General features: G+C 38.7%; 1 protein-coding gene across 6 annotated transcripts in view; it reads right to left on the bottom strand.

Moving 5' to 3' along the window:
- LOC106883557 (solute carrier family 2, facilitated glucose transporter member 1) overlaps nucleotides 1-16,701 on the bottom strand; it is a 45,890-nt gene that overhangs the window by 21,391 nt on the left and 7,798 nt on the right. For 2 of the 6 annotated variants that reach the window (XM_089363049.1, XM_014934605.3), the window contains exons 2-3: nucleotides 1,145-1,345; nucleotides 62-351 (exon numbers count right to left, since the gene is read on the bottom strand). In XM_089363049.1, the coding sequence (XP_089219175.1) occupies nucleotides 62-172 (111 nt within the window). In that variant the 5' untranslated portion in view covers nucleotides 173-351; nucleotides 1,145-1,345. Of the gene's footprint in view, nucleotides 1-61; nucleotides 352-437; nucleotides 512-1,144; nucleotides 1,346-3,000; nucleotides 3,245-11,181; nucleotides 11,339-16,701 lie in introns of those variants that run through there. The other 4 variants (XM_052972858.2, XM_014934606.3, XM_052972859.2 and 1 more) reach the window with 4 other exon arrangements.

Below are 16,701 nucleotides of genomic sequence, written 5' to 3'. Positions count from 1 at the left end.
TCATGCATTCAGCTTTTCTCAATTCCAAAATCTAAAGAATTCAAAATCAAATTTTACTTACTGAAAGTCTGCTTCTGGATGGCTGAAGTTTATCACTGGAAGTGTTCATGGCTTGAGGGTTTGTTTCCTCTGGGCCAGAGACACTGCTTTTTTCTGATGAAATGGTTGTCATGATGAATTTTTTTTTTTTTTAGGAGTCTAACAGATGAAAATAAGATATTTTGGCCAATATCTAATTATGTATATTCCTACTGTGGAAGAAACCATTCAGTTTTGATGAATTGGAGTTTGCAAGAAGTCAGTGAAAAGACTTCTGAATTTCAACATTCTTCCAGTTACAAAAGTATCACTCTGCAATAAAACATAAAATATAAATAAATAATAGCCATAAATATATAGCAACAGGTCGACTGAAAGAAAGTGGTTTTCAAGCCTACCAAAATGACAAGAATAGACAGCACAAAAGGAAATCTTGTCAACATGTGGAAACTGCAGACTACAATCAAACAAATACAATGAAAAACTAGTGGCAGGTAGAAGCTGGTTGACATATGTGTCATAACAGGTGTTTCTTTAATGCAGTTAAAACAATCTGTTGCTTTGACACAAATTCAACACCCTTCAGATCTAAAGAGATTATAAAACCTAGAGAAAAAAAAAAGAAAGAAGCAGCTCTCAACGACCAAAAGAAATAACATTCTGAAGACTTGTGTAATCCATACCTCAAGCACAGGTATGGCTGTGTGGTGAAGAAGCTCACTTTCCAACTACATGGTTTCAGGTTCAGTCCCACTGTTTGGCACTAAGTGAATTGGACAAAATGCTTAGAGGCATTTCTTTCAACTCTTTACATTCTGATTTCAAAATCTACTGAGGTTGACTTTGCCTTTTATCCTCTTGGGGTCAAAAAAATAAGTATCTGTTGAATACTTAGGAGTCAATGTAATCAACTTACTTCATTATACCTACAATTGTTGGTTTTGTGCCAAAATTTAAAACCATTATTACCAACTTTGTAAAGAAGAAACAATGTTTCTGCAGTTCTGTGACAATTACAGAAGAATCTTACTTTTGTTAACTGCTGGAAAAATTCTGACTAAAACCTTGCTCAACCAATTCCTCCAACTATCAGAGACTCACTTACCTGAATCTCAGTCTGCTTCTCAATTCTTCAGACACACTGATGATAGGATCTTCTGTGCTTTCCAGCTATAGTTGAAATGCCTTGAACAACACAAATTATTATACGTGGCTTTCTTTGACCTCCTCAAAAAGGCATTTGGTTCCATAAAGTGTGAATCACGAGGGCAGATTCTAACCAAATTTAGTGTTGTCCATAAATATTCTGCAGGGAAAGAAGAAAGATTAAATATGATGTCTTTCACAGCAAATCAGTTTGAAATGACAAACAGAATGGTAAAGTAGGGCTAATTCTTTCCTGAGTCTTGTAAACTCATAAGGGTCAGGTGGCACTGGCAATGACCCACGCATTTGATCGGGATTTGATTTTAATTTTACTTGACTCAATAGGTCTCCTCAAGCACTTTGTGTCACCTGATGATTCAAAGGTACTTTTTAAATGAGCTGGTTATGCGACACTGGTATAGGCTATGGCTGCAATCTCACTTTACTTGCCGAGTCTTCTCAATCACAGCATATCTCCATATATATATATATATATATATATATATATGAGAGTATGTATATGCTTGTGTTTCCATGTCTTGAGATCATGTGATAGCTGTAAATGAGTGTCACTGTCATACAAGCAGTGTGGTTTGTCTGGCCATGGGGAATAACAGCTTGCTTGGAAACAGAAGCAGGAGAGGGACAGAATCAAGAAGAACGTCTAGTCATAGAAAATCTGCTGCATTAAACTCTGTCCAATCTATGTAAGCATAGATGATGATGATGATGATGATGATGCATCATCATCCTCATTATTTAATGCCTACTTTTCCAGGCAAGCATGGGTCAGATGGCTGGATGCTCTTCCTGTTGCCAACAACATCGCTTGTATGATGGTGATTCTCATTTACAACCAGCAAAAGATATCAAGACAAGAGTACACACACACACACACACACACACACACACACACACATCTATATATATGCATACATCTACACAAACACACACATGCACGCACGCACTTATACAGCAGACTTCTTCCCATTTTTGTATACCAAATCCACTCACAAGACTTTGGCCAACCCAGGGCTATAGAAGATGACACTTACCCAAGGAGCCACACAGTGGAATTGAACCCAAGACTACAAGCCTAGGAAACAAGCTTCTCCCTCACACCGCCAGATCTGTGACTACACAGTCATGCCTGTGCCCCACCCACGATATGTTGGAGGAATCTTACTTAAGCATTTGTATAAATATATTTCCAGTATATTCAGATGTTTAACTGTACATGTTATATGTAATTAGCTATAACAATACAAAAATATGCATACATAATATATACAACATACACTACACACACACATATATATATATATATATACATTCACACACACACACATACACATAACAAAAAGAACACATATATATGCATACAGTTGATATATTCATACAGACATACACACACACACATATATCTTCATACAATACATGTTTATATATATTCACACACATATATCCATACATAGAAACACATTATTCATATAAATATATAGACACACACACTCACTCAAGCACACATATTTACATGTGTGAGTGAGTGTCTATACACAACCCATGCCAACAGGGAAAACAGACATTAAATGATAATGAGGATATATATATATATATATAGACAGATAGATAGACAGATAGATAGACAGACAGATTGTTATATAGATAGATATGCATGTATGCACACACATAACACATACCTTATAAATTTGTAGCGGGATTTAATACAAACCATATTTGATATAAAAACATTAACTGAAGTAAACAAAAAAGTGAACAGAATAATAATAATAATAATAATAATAATAATAATACCTTAGCAGTGGATGGCAATGCATAAAGCTGGAGACATGAAGAGAAATACTTCAAGTGAAGAACCACTGTGACCCAATGGGTTATGGGGGGGGGGGGAGAAAACGAAGTCATAAAACGAAAGCAGGTGTGTGTGTATGTGTGAGAGGGGGAGAAAGGGAGAAAGAGAGAGAGAGAGTTGAAGATAGAATTTAAGGGATAGGAGGAGGAGTAAAAGTCAGAGGTAGGGAGGATGGAGAGAGTGAGTGTGAGTGTGTGTGTGTGTGTGTGTGTGTGTGTGTAAGATAGTTTGAAGGATAGAAAGAGTAATAGGTAGAGAGAGAGAGAGAGAGAAAGAAAATGAAAGACAATGAGAAAGGGAGATTAAAAGAAATAGAGAGACAGAAGGAAAGATAGATAAGAGTGAAAACGAAAAGGAGAGAAAGAGAGAGAAAGAGAGAGAGGGAGAGTGAAAGAGACAGAAGTAAAGACAGAGAGAGAATGAAAGAGATAAAGAGAGAGAGAGAAATAATAAGAGATAGAGAAAGAGGGGGTATAAAAAGTATATAGGTGGGGGAGAGAGACAAATAGAAGGGAGGAGGAGGTAGTAAGAGAGAAAGGGGAACAGAAAGAGTGAAAGACAGAGACAGATGAGAGAGAAAGGGATTCTAAAACAATTTATAAGAATATCTACATTTATAACTTAACAAATGGCTGAGTGTGCATGTGAGTGTGTGTAAGAAAGAATGTGTGTGTGTGTGTGTAAAAGGGGGGGGAGAGTGAGAGACAGAGTGTGTATGTGTGCGTGCGTGCAAGAGAGAATGGGTGTATGTGGGAAAGAGAGAGAGTGTATGTGTGAGAGAGAAAGTGTGTATGTGTGTAAGAAAGAATGTGTATGTAAAAGGGGGAGAGGGGGAGAGACAGAGAGAGTGTGTGTGTGTGTGTGTGTGTGTGTGTGTGTGTGTGTGTGTGCAAGAGAGAATGGGTGTATGTGGGAAAGGGAGAGAGAATGTATGTGTGAGAGAGAAAGTGAGTGTGTGTACGCGTGTGTGTGTGTGTACATATTCTTGTATGTGCTATTACAAATGCACAAGTACTGCATGGATGGTGGTGGTGGTGGCGTTGGTGGGTGTGGTGGTGATGGTGGTGGTGGTGATGGTGGTGATGATGGTGGTCGTGGTGGCATTGGTGGGTGTGGTGGTGACTTTAAAAACACAAGCAACTTGATTTAAGAAATGGGTTTTGTGGAGGTTAGTGAGGAGGAGGAGGACATATTTACCATTCCCTCATCCTTCCACCATTCCTTCCCTGCCATCCTCACTGCTGCACACTTTCCTCTCTCTCTCTCTCTGCTCCTCCCCATTCTCTTCCATGAACCTACAGCCCTCTTCTGAAGAGCTAAAAGCACACTCGTTTCTACTTCTCACCCACTTGGTGCTCAAGTCCACACACACACACACACACACACACACATTTTATTTGAATTGTAAGCACATGTATGGCTGTGTGGTTAAAGGGCTCATTTCCTAACCGCATGGTTTTAGGTTCAGTCTCACGGTATGTCACCTTAACAAGTGTCTTCCACTAAGCCCCCACCCTAGGCCAACCAAAGCATTGTGAGTGGATTTGATAGACAGAAACTGAAATGCCAATACTTCCATGCATCAAATGGAATTTGTTGATGCAGATTTTTTTTTACAGCTGGATGCCTTTCCTGCCACCAATCCTGACCCATTTCCAAGTAAGGTAATATTTCCCCCGTGACCAATCAATGTTTACACAGAAGATTAGAAACAAAGGACACTGTTTTGATGATCTTTTATTTATTCTTTTATTTGTTTCAGTCATTTGACTGCGGCCATGCTGGAGCACCACCTTTAGTTGAGCAAATTGACCCCAGGACCGCAATCCTACGACCGCGAGTCCGCTGCCCTAACCACTGGGCCATTGCACCTCCACACAAATATATGTAACTACACACACACACACACGTACAGGCATATCCTCATACATGTACACACACACACACACACACACAAATACTTGCATTTAGAGAGAGTTTTTGAGAATTTGGTAGAGAAATTGAAAGGTGTTCATTTTAGAAGCTACCTCTTACTTTTCTTATCTCTCTCACATGCACACACACTCATTATTGTCTCTCTGAATACTCACTCCTCAAAACTGTCTCTCTGACTACTCATTCTTCACCACATCCTCTCTCACACACTCCACTCTAATCACTCAATTATTATTATTACTACTACTACTACTACTACTACTACTACTACTGCTGCTGCTGCTACTACTACTCTCTCTCTCTCTCATGATTCATGATATGATACTAATTTCTGACATTGGTACAAGGCCATGGTGGGGTGGGGAGTCTTACGATTTTAAGAACTTAAAAATGACTTTAGAAATACTTGGTCTATTTTCTTCTTTTCTATTTAAATAAAAGAAAGCAAAAACAGCACTTAACTGTGCTTCCTCCTTCACTACCCTCCCTCTTTTATATATGCATGTATGTTTATCTGTAATATTATTTTATATATGTACATATACCTGTGTATGTATATCTGTATGTGTATCATATTATATATGCATATAGATATCTGCATATGTGTGGGACACAGAGCACTTCTAGAAGCGTTTCACTGATGTGGGAGGGTCTTCTCAAGAACCTCATATCACCAGACATCTTGGTCAAGTCATTTCCTCCATGAGGTCCATCAATCCTTACCACGTTGTCCCATGTCTTCTTGGGTCTCCCTCTTCTGCAGGTACCATCCACATTCAGTGATCAGCACTTCTTTATGCAACTGTACTCATTCATACACAACACATGTCCAAACCAACATAGTCTTCTCTCTTGCATGCTACATTTGATTCCTCTTACACCCAACATTTATATATATATAACTGTATGTATATTATCTTATATGTAGGCATGTATGTACACACACACACACACACCACCACCACCAAGTCTCCATCATTTCTGATAAGTTATAAAAGAACCAAATGTCTTAAAGGAGCTGCCATTAATTCACTCTCCACCACACTCTCTTTCTCTCTCTTTTACACTACCTCCATCTTCTCCACCCCACCCATCCACCCCACTCTCTAACAAAAAAAAAAAAGAACCAGGATCCTTCACTTCTGATAAGATATAAAGAACCAATGTCTTCAGGAACAAAAGTGTGCGTTCTTGTTGTTGTTGTAGTTTTACTGCCCCACCCCCCACCCCAACCAGTCATCCCTGATTAAACAGACCTCTTCTTATTGGTCTGTTTCATATTTTCACATCAGGAATCTTGCATCACAAATTCATAAATATAAATATATTCTTATTGTCTCTTGATGTATTCGGACATTGAACACCCACCCCCATGACATTGCTGTGTCTCCGCCTTCATGAGCATAGGCTTCAGAACAAGGGGCATAGGGAGTCCAAGTGCACACCATGAAAGAGAGACAACAAATCTGTGATGTTACAACAGGGGGGGGGGGGAGGTATGAAACAAGAAGAGTAGCCATCATATCGATAATTATGGTCCTTCCTGTCTTAAAGGAGGCATATAAAAGGCTGTTAAATAAGTAAATATATGAATAACTGGGTGACCTTCCTCTCTGAACTTAACCCTAAAACTGTGTATTGAGTAGAATTAAAAGATAAAAGAAACTATCTTAGTTGTAGGGGGTGAATTATTGCTTACATTGTTACATTAATTAAACTTGTGCGTAACAAAATTATAATTAATGTTTTTCAAGATGCTCAAACATCAGTATGGTTTGCTTTTATTTTTTTTAACACCTAAAACTATATTTTCTAAAAATCACACCACATTTAGACGTTCCTTGTAACACACCAGTTGCACAGTGTTCCACAGTGTTACAGCATGCCATGCTGCACAGTTTGAGAAACACAAAATGCAGTGCTTTTTCTCCAGTCCAAAACTATTTCGTTTCCTGCAAAGCCTGAATATCAAATAGATACATGGCAAGTCAGAGGGCAAACGTCTCAACTGACATTTGTGGCAGTGGTTACGGTGAAGATGCACTCCTTTGATATTTTTTAAATACATAGACAACCAAAACAAAAAAAAGACAATGCCTAAGGTTGAAAACAGATACGGCAAACTCTCTGTGTGTGTGTGTGTGTGTGTGTGTGTGTGTGTGTGTGTGTGTGTGTGTGTGTGTGTGTGTGTGTGTGTGTGTGTGTGTGTGTGTGTGTGTGTGTGTGTGTGTGTGTGTGTGTGTGTGTGTGTGTGTGTGTGTGTGTGTGTGTGTGTGTGTGTGTGTGTGTGTGTGTGTGTGTGTGTGTGTGTGCTTGTGTGTTATAGACCTTTTTTCCTTACCACTTCTCATTCCTTCTCTTTCCTTCTATAGCTGCCTATTTGCTTCACATCATATTTCTCTCTTTCTCCACATGTGTCTGTGCATATATATATATATGTACATATGTATATACGTGTGTGTGTGTACACTCACACAGACAAGAACATACAGAAACACACTCACACATTCCTTTACTGATTTCATAAATGGGACTGCAACCATAATGGAATATTAAGTTCAAGAACGTTAGTTGATCGCATCAACCCAGATATTACTTCAGTCTGGAACTTATTTTATCAATATCTATTCATCAAATGGCAAGGTTACATTTTCTTAACACAACAGACACACACATACATATACAGTGGGCTTCTTTCAGTTTCCATCTACCAAATCTACTCATAAGGGTTTCGTTGGTCAGGGTCCATCATAGAAAATTTTTACCCAGGGTGCCATGTTGTGGAACAGAACCCAAAACTTCACCACACAGCCATATCGGTGCCTGCACACACACACACACACAAGCATGCCAATAAGAGGCTGCTATGTAATCAGACAACATGCTAAATAGTGTTGCCAATATCTCATTCATTCACATCAAATTGGATCTTAAAAACAAAAAAGAAAACCTAAAGGACACATTATACAATGTAGTCTTAGGTACCCTATGCCTAAATAAAAAAACAAAGCAGGATCATCATAACTAAGAAACCCTTGATCATGGGTCACCAGAAAGACCTCTAAGTACGAGGAAACCTGTTCTTCAAACCTGGTTGGTTTCATGTCATCTCAGTATAGACCCTTTTCCTCCCGAACTCACTCAGCACACCTCTTGTTGTTCATATTGTGTCTAACCACCCTACCCTATGTTCTACACCAACCACTATAGTGAATCCTTCTTCAGAACATCATCCCTCTGGAATACCCAACCTGCCCATATTTTTTCCCAATAAGCTGCCTACGACTTCTGGTTGTTCAAGAATATTGAGCTCGCTAATGTTGAACAGTGGGGGAACACAGGCAGCAGAGTTCTTTTCTTCCAGAAAAGACCTATCTAATTTTTTTTTTTTTTATGCTTGAATGCAAGGATGGTGGGTAGGGAGGGAGGGGGTAAGTGTGGGTGGTATCAAATATCTCAAGTGACCAAACTGCAGGAGTAGTGGTGATAGTGAAAGGGCATTCTTTTGAAATATTTCTGTATAGATAACAGCAACATCTGAGGCTGAAAATAGATAAGGTGTATGAGTAGGAGGGGTATATTAGTCCTTCTCTCCTCCTTATGTCTCTCACTCTTTCTCTCTCTTTCCCTCTCTCTCAAAGTATCGCCTGGTCTAGGAATTGAAACCACAATCTTATGATCATGAACACAACACCATGATCACTAAACCACATACCTCCACATCCAATGAGAGTCATCCAACGGGAGGACTCACACTTCATTGGGAAGACTTTTGTTGCTGTGTCATCAATGCAGTGCAAAAAGTGTATGACACATGATGACAACAAGATGGGGAAACAGAATGGAAATCTATCAAATGGGTTCTATCTGTAATTCAGTTATGTTAATTAGGCTTGAAGATTCAATTAAGAGTACAAGTGCGTGTGTGTGTTTGGGATACTCAACCACTTACTCTAATTAAGAGTAATTAGTTCTTATTTCCTTATTACCCACAAGGGGCTAAACATAGAGGGGACAAACAAGGACAGACAAACGGTTTAAGTCGATTACATTGACCCCAGTGCGTAACTGGTACTTAATTTATCGACCCCCAAAAGGATGAAAGGCAAAGTCGACCTCAGCAGAATTTGAACTCAGAACATAATGGCAGATGAAATATTGCTAAGCATTTCACTCGGTGAGGTAACGTTTCTGCCAGCTCGCTGCCTTATGAGTAATTAATTAGTTTTTAGAATAATTAGTTCTGTTGATGAAAATAACTAGTGTACACATCATCAAAATTACAGCACATTATTACACCTACATACACGAATATGTTACTGCGTTATCTTTAATTCACCTAACTGCAAACACATTTCCTCAGCCTCAAAAATAACACGCCTCTTCTTCCACTTGAGATGTACTTGACTGAAATAATGATAATGAAGAAGATATTTTCTTTATTTGCCTCAAGGGCAGCAGAAACACATGAACTTTCAAGTGCACTAAGGAAGACAAAATTTTTGCTCTGTGTGTGGGAAGTTGTATTATATATATATATATATATATATATATATATATATATATATATATGTGTGTGTATATATATATATATACACACACACACACACACACACATACATACATGAATTCTGCTACATTTTCATCATCATCATCATCATTTTTAATGTTCACTTTCCATGCTAGCATGGGTTAGACAGAATTTGCTGAGGCAGATTTTCTAAGGCTGGATGCCCTTTCTGTCATCAACACTTGCCTGTTTCCAAGCAAGGTAACATTTCCCATGGTCAAACATGTTTTCCAAGAAAGATTGGAAATGAACAACATCACCTGTGTAAGGGTAATGCTTGTTTACAACCATTACATGATTTCAAGATAAGGGTACATATGAACACACCCCCACACACACAAGTGTATATATATATATATATATATATATATATATATATACAAGACTAAGGGCAGGGAATTGTCAATTAATAATAGAATTAATAATTAACAATTTTGCCAAGTAGTTCAGTATGAAAAAACCTTTATCGGTAAAACCATTTATCATCATAAATATACAGGGATTAGCATTGAGTTGCTTCTCCAACATGCTGAACATTTAGAAATAGCAGTCAAAGAACTACTGATTCTAAACTACAAATTTTTCTCTAAACGGATGGCGATATTTATGGCACACATAGAACAAAAAAACGGAGGGAAAAGCATAAACAAAACAAGTATATATATATATATATATATATATATATATATATATATATAAATAAACATACACACACACACACACACACAATGGGCTTCTTGCAGTTTCTGTCTACCAAGTCCATTCACAAGGCTTTGGGTGACCCAGAGTTAGAGAAAACACTTACTCAAGGTACTGCACAGTGAGAGTGAACCCAAGACCAAATGGTTGGGAAGCAAGCTCCTTAACCACACAGCTCCCCCACACACACACACACAAAAATGTGGTATGGCAGTGATGGGATTTGAACTCACACCACCAAAGAGACAGTTGCCTTAAACTGCCTTATGCTGCCTAGTCACACTACCAACATCCTTTGTGAATTTGCTATAATTTTCTGTTAACTGATATTTTCATATGTACTTTTAAGGTTTGGTAACATTAGTACTCTGTGTGTTTCTATTCATTTAAGTTACACATTATATGCTCTGTTCTTGTTTTCATATTGTACTTTCTTACTAACTTCTGGTTCAATTTGACTGTGGAGATCAACCTAATTTCCTTTACAAAGGAAAACCACAGCTGATGTCTTACATTGGGGAGTACCATTCATTAGCTGCTCCATTAAATGTATAGACACATGAATGTACACACAAAAGTTTAATACATACCCATACATACACTAATAAAGACTCTGTAAGGAGGTCACATGAATATTAAAAATATTGATTATTTAGAAGATAACACAATTAAAACTTCTTATTAAAGAATAAATTCAAAAAGAAGTAGAGCAGATTAAGAGGACATATCAGGTTGCTCCCAAATCCCTCAGTAATTTACTCAAGGCTGTTTCTTGAGTAACGCTGCGATGGACTGGCGTCCCATCCAGCTGGGGGGAACACATACACCATAGAAACCGGGGAAACCAGGCCCATGAGCCTGGCTAGGCTTTAAAAGGGCACATAAAAAAAAATTTTTTTAGATAAATAAAAATATATACCTCATGGCAAGTGAAGTTATCAAACTCATCTGTGAATTTTCCAATGTAAAGTTAAGAAATCAGCCCTTACCCACAAACACAACATCCCACGAGTGGATTTGAACATCAAGACTTATCAACAAGTTGACAGCCAATTACCCTATCCCCTTGACTATCTCACTTTTACGCCCAACACTGGCAGGTACACCCAGTTCCTCTCTGCACTTGTTAACCTCGTTGTTTCACAGACAGACACACAACGGAAGCTTCAGAGATCAGCACTGAAAATAGAAACCACGGAAACCACATAAGAGTTTCTGGGTGGTGGCCACTACAGAAAGGCAAAAGTTGGGTTGATAGTGGTGGTGGTATAGTGATGAATTATGTGGTGGAAATAGTGGCGATGGTGATGGTGAGGACAGTGGTAACAACAAAAAGTCATGGTGGTGCTTATAAGGAATGATAGTAATAACAATTGTGGTGGTGGTGGTGGTGACAGTGGTAATGATGATGATGGGAGTGGTAGTGATGGTGGTGGTGATGATGATGGGAGTGGTAGTGATGGTGGTGTTGATGATGATGATGATGGTGGTGGTGGTGGTGGTGATGGTGGTGGTGGTGATGATGGCGGTGGTGATGATGGTGGTGGTGGTGATGGTGGTGGTGGTGATGGTGGTGGTGGTGATGATGGTGGTGGTGGTGATGGTGGTGGTGGTGATGGTGGTGGTGGTGATGGCGGTGGTGGTGGTGATGATGGCGGTGGTGGCAGCGGTGGTAATGATGGTGGTGGTGGTAATGATGGTGATGGTGGTTGCATGGATAGAGGTGATGTGGGTGTTGTGATGGCAGTATCCATGCAACCACCATCACCATCACCACCATCACCACAATGCTATTAGCACTACGCAACTGTAATGATGACGATGATGCTATCAGTACTTTTCGAAAGTCTGTAGATGGAGAAATCAGAACTGATGGTGCTAGGGGTTGCAGGAGTTCAGTCAAATTGGTGCAGACCCCCCCCCCTCCTTCCTCTCAACTGTCCATTGTTCTTTTGTTTCACAAACAATAGAATGCAGTCGGTCAAATACTAGCCACTCATTAGTTATTTCCTTCCTCAACACCAATACACCATCACCATCATCACTATTAACATCACAGGACAAGCCAATGTGGTCGCTGAACTTACTAGAAATAACAGCCAAATTACCCTCCAACAACACATTGTCTCTTAACAAAATCAAAAAGGACACACTGGGTAAAACACATTTTTTTCTTTTACTTTTTTCAATCATTGGGTTATGGCCATGCTGGGGCACTACCTTGAGTTTTAGTTGAACAGATTGCCTCTCCACCACTTTGCCAATTTTTTTTTTTTAATCTGGTACTTACTCTATTAGTCTCTTTGGCTGAACTACTAAGTTACAAGGATGTAAACAAACTGACACCGATTGTCAGGCTGTAGTGGGGAACAAAGATACAAAGACACACACTCATATACATCAGTCACACCTTACTGTCTTAAATAAGCAAAGAACACATTAGTGACTCAAGATACTTAAAATAAAAATAAAACAGGATGGTCATGGCTGAAGTACATTTAACCCTAGGTCTGATAGCTCAGACAACAATGGCGGCCACAGCACTTTTGGCATTGCAGCCTTCTTTTTCTTTGAATATTCTAAAAAAAAAATCAGCTTTTTATTTTGGTTGCTACAAACAGCAAGAACTGAAATAACACCATCATATATCAATGTGTGGCTTTACCAAAGTCTATGTCCACTTTCTTGCAAGGATTCAGACCAAAACCCCAGTCTAAGGAAAAGCCAATATTCTGATGCACTGCTTCCTGCTGTTTTAATTAATAAGACATACTTTCTTCTCTGGTTTACTCCTATTAGCCTCAGAGACCCTTAAAAGGGCCTAAGTGCTGTTCTTTCTTTAACTTAATCCTTGAGTGACACAACCAGGGATAAGCAAATGGTGAAGAAATGAGCTACCAATAGCTGATATATTCTACTCCAACAGATGTGTGTAGGGGGTCTGTTTTTGCTGTAAGTTGCTCAATAGAAAAATAAATAGATAAATAAATAAATGGCACATAATCTCTACAAGAAGCAGATTCAAAAATCTAGAAGAACACTGAAACAATTCTTTCTTCGTGTGAGGAGAATATTGATTATTTAGAAAACTGTCAGATTTGTATAAACTTGTGTCTGAAAGAAAAACAATAATGCTGCTAACCAGCAGAAAATTGAGAAAGAAGATCAATACTGGTAACAATTTTTGCAACAACAGATGGCTTTAATCAAAGTTCTTGCTTTAATCAAAGTTCTTGCATGCAAAACTAAGCTTAAACAGATATTCTGCAAATACTTTGTCTAATTGAAGCTCAGGTTGTTGCTTATACAATTTGAAGGTTCGAGTTTGTGGTGTCTCTTGTTACATGGTACAACAACCCTTTTTTCAAGACAATCTCACTAGTAAACTACTTACTCTTTTACTTGTTTCAGTCATTTGACTGCAGCCATGCTGGAGCACCGCCTTTAGTCAAGCAAATTGACCCCAGGAATTATTCTTTGTAAGCCTAGAACTTTTTCTATCGGGTTCTTTTACCGAACCGCTGAATTACGGGGATGTAAACACACCCACGTCGGTTGTCAAGCGATGTTGGATGGGACAAACATATACACACACACATATATATACATATACAACAAGCTTCTTTCAGTTTCCAGCTACCAAATCCACTCACAAGGCCCAAAGCTTTAGTAGAAGACACTTGCCCAAGGTGCCACGCAGTGGGACTGAACCCGGGACCATGTGGTTGGTAAGCAAGCTACTTACCACACAGCCACTCAATTTATTGACCCCGAAAGGATGAAAAGCAAAGTCGACCTTGGCGGAATTTGAACTCAGAATGTAACGGCAGACAAAATACCGCTAAGCATTTCGCCCGGCATGCTAATGCTTCTTATTTCTTTATTGCCCACAAGGGGCTAAACATAGAGGGGATAAACAAGGACAGACAAAGGGGTTAAGTTGATTATATCGACCCCAGTGCGAAACTGATACTTATTCAATCGACCCCGAAAGGATGAAAGACAAAGTTGACCTCGGCGGAATTTGAACTCAAACAGTAGTGGCAGACGAAATAACGCTAAGCATTTCGCCCAGCATGCTAGCGTTTCTGCCAGCTCGCCGCCTCACTGTCCAACGCATATTATACATACAATAGTACAATATAATTTGAAGCAGATTCAATTGCTATTTTTACTATGTGCAGTCAACACCACAATCTCTCTCCCACATCACCTTATAAAGTGGAACTCCTGTTATGAAATGTATAAGGTTTGCCTCCCTCACAGAAGAAAAAACAGTCACTATCCAACTGTGAGTGATGTGTGGGTGAATAGTAAGTATTTGAAGAAAACTGTTTACAAACTACTTAAGATGGCCAACAGATAAGTGACAATTAAGGTGGGATAGTAAAGGCCTCCTTATGGCAAAGCTTCCTAATTTTCTGATTTCATTGGTGTTTTATTAGATTGTATTGTAGAATGCTCATACCCCCACATCCTCAATATATTCTTACTATTAAAGTAGAAAAACAAAAACACTAGTGTTTATTCTTCTCACCAATGTAACAACAACCAACAACTAACATCAACATCACCACCGATCCAACCACCACCATCATCAATACAACCGCTACTATCGCAATCACTGCCACCAACACAAACAGCAGAAGTCTCTATGTGGTCGCTTCATCTCTTTTACTCGTTTCAGACATTTGACTGTGGTCATGCTGGAGCACCACCTTTAGTCAAGCAAATCGACCTCAGGACTTATTCTTTGTAAGCCTAGTACTTATTCTATCGGTCTCTTTTGCTGAACTGCTATGTTACGGGGTGGGGAATGCAAACACACCACTATTGGTTGTCAAGCGATGTTGGGGAGACAAACACAGACACACAAACATATACACACGCATATATATATATATATATATATATATATATATATATATATACGATGGGCTTCTTTTCAGTTTCCGTCTACCAAATCCACTCACAAGGCTTTGGTCAGCCTGAAGCTATAGTAGAAGACACTTGCACAAGGTGCCACGCAGTGGGACTGAAACCAGAACCATGTGGTTCGTAAGCAAGCTACTTACCACACAGCCACTGGCTTTTTTTTTCCTGTCCATTCAACTCCTCACAGACACCATTACCATCAACATATTTCTATCTCCCACACCACCTTACTATTATCATTAGATGCAGAGAGAGGTGGAGGAGACAGAGTGCGAGGGAGAGATTAGTAATATTAAATTTTCTTTAAACATCCATATTTGAATTGCTTCTTCCTCCATACCCACTTACTCTGCCGATGTGCATAAGGTGATGGTTGTTTTTTAACCTTTGACCAGCATTCTACAGGAAGTTATCATCCTTTAGAGACCAATGAAGAAAATGGACAGAGTATTTCAGGACACAAATAATGAAGTTCTCTCACCATTGCTCATAATATAACCAACTGCTTTCTCCCTTCCTCATTTTCACACTACATACGTCAAGATCACCATCCTTCTATCTCCCACACACAGCCCCTCGTTCTTCGATCACCGTTTGTTATCTCCCCCTTTTCTTAGCTCTCCTGAAAAAAGAATTTCTAACTTCCGGTCAGTCATTGTTATGATCAGCCATTATTATGATTGACCGTTGATTGGACACTATTCAATTTTTTTTCTCCGTGTTTTTCTCCTTGTCTCCGTATTCTTTCTGTTGAAGAGCGTAGCTCGAAATGTCAAAGACTTTCCGTATTCCCGAGCATCATACTAATACATCCTTTTGTTATTTACACCACCTGTCCTCGTCTGTTGTTGTTTTTTCGTATATTCTCCCATATATATATATATATATATATATATACAGGGTGAAGTGAATAAACTGTCATCTAAATTATGCAAAATGAAAATAATATTGTCATCTCATTTTAAAAGACATATTTACCAAAATTACATTCAAATATCTTGAAATACTAAAAAGTAAATTTATTTAATAAAATCGTCATTGGCTTCAACTACAGCCTCCAGACAATTTCAGAATCTCCTGCAACTCTTCTGGACAGTCTCCTTGTTTAAGTTGGAAATCATATTTCATTTCATAACGACTACCTCTGAAGAGTACAGGGTAACATAAACACCCCATTGAACCCCTAGTGTGAAACTGATTGGTAAGATCAGCCGTAATGGATATATAATACTGTACACTTCAATTAATGTATAGATATATATATACATGTGTATATATATTTACATCCATTTTCAGTGCTTGCATGGGTCAGATAATATTATTGAGGTGTTTTGTTTTATAGCCAGATGCTCTTCCTGACATTAAGCCTTACCTGTTTCTCAAGTAATGGATATCTTATTCCACAAAGCTTCGAAGGCCTGGAGCAAGCAGGTGATTTATTGACAGGAGAAGTTCTATCAAAAACAGCACGTAAACATCATGTCTTTCATGTAAGTAAACAGCA

This window comes from Octopus bimaculoides, chromosome 14 (assembly GCF_046866305.1).
Source record: "Octopus bimaculoides isolate indiv1 chromosome 14, ASM4686630v1, whole genome shotgun sequence".
Taxonomy (NCBI): domain Eukaryota; kingdom Metazoa; phylum Mollusca; class Cephalopoda; order Octopoda; family Octopodidae; genus Octopus; species Octopus bimaculoides.
The sequence above is the reverse complement of the archived record's forward strand: the minus strand, read 5'-3'. Positions and strand labels throughout refer to the sequence as shown.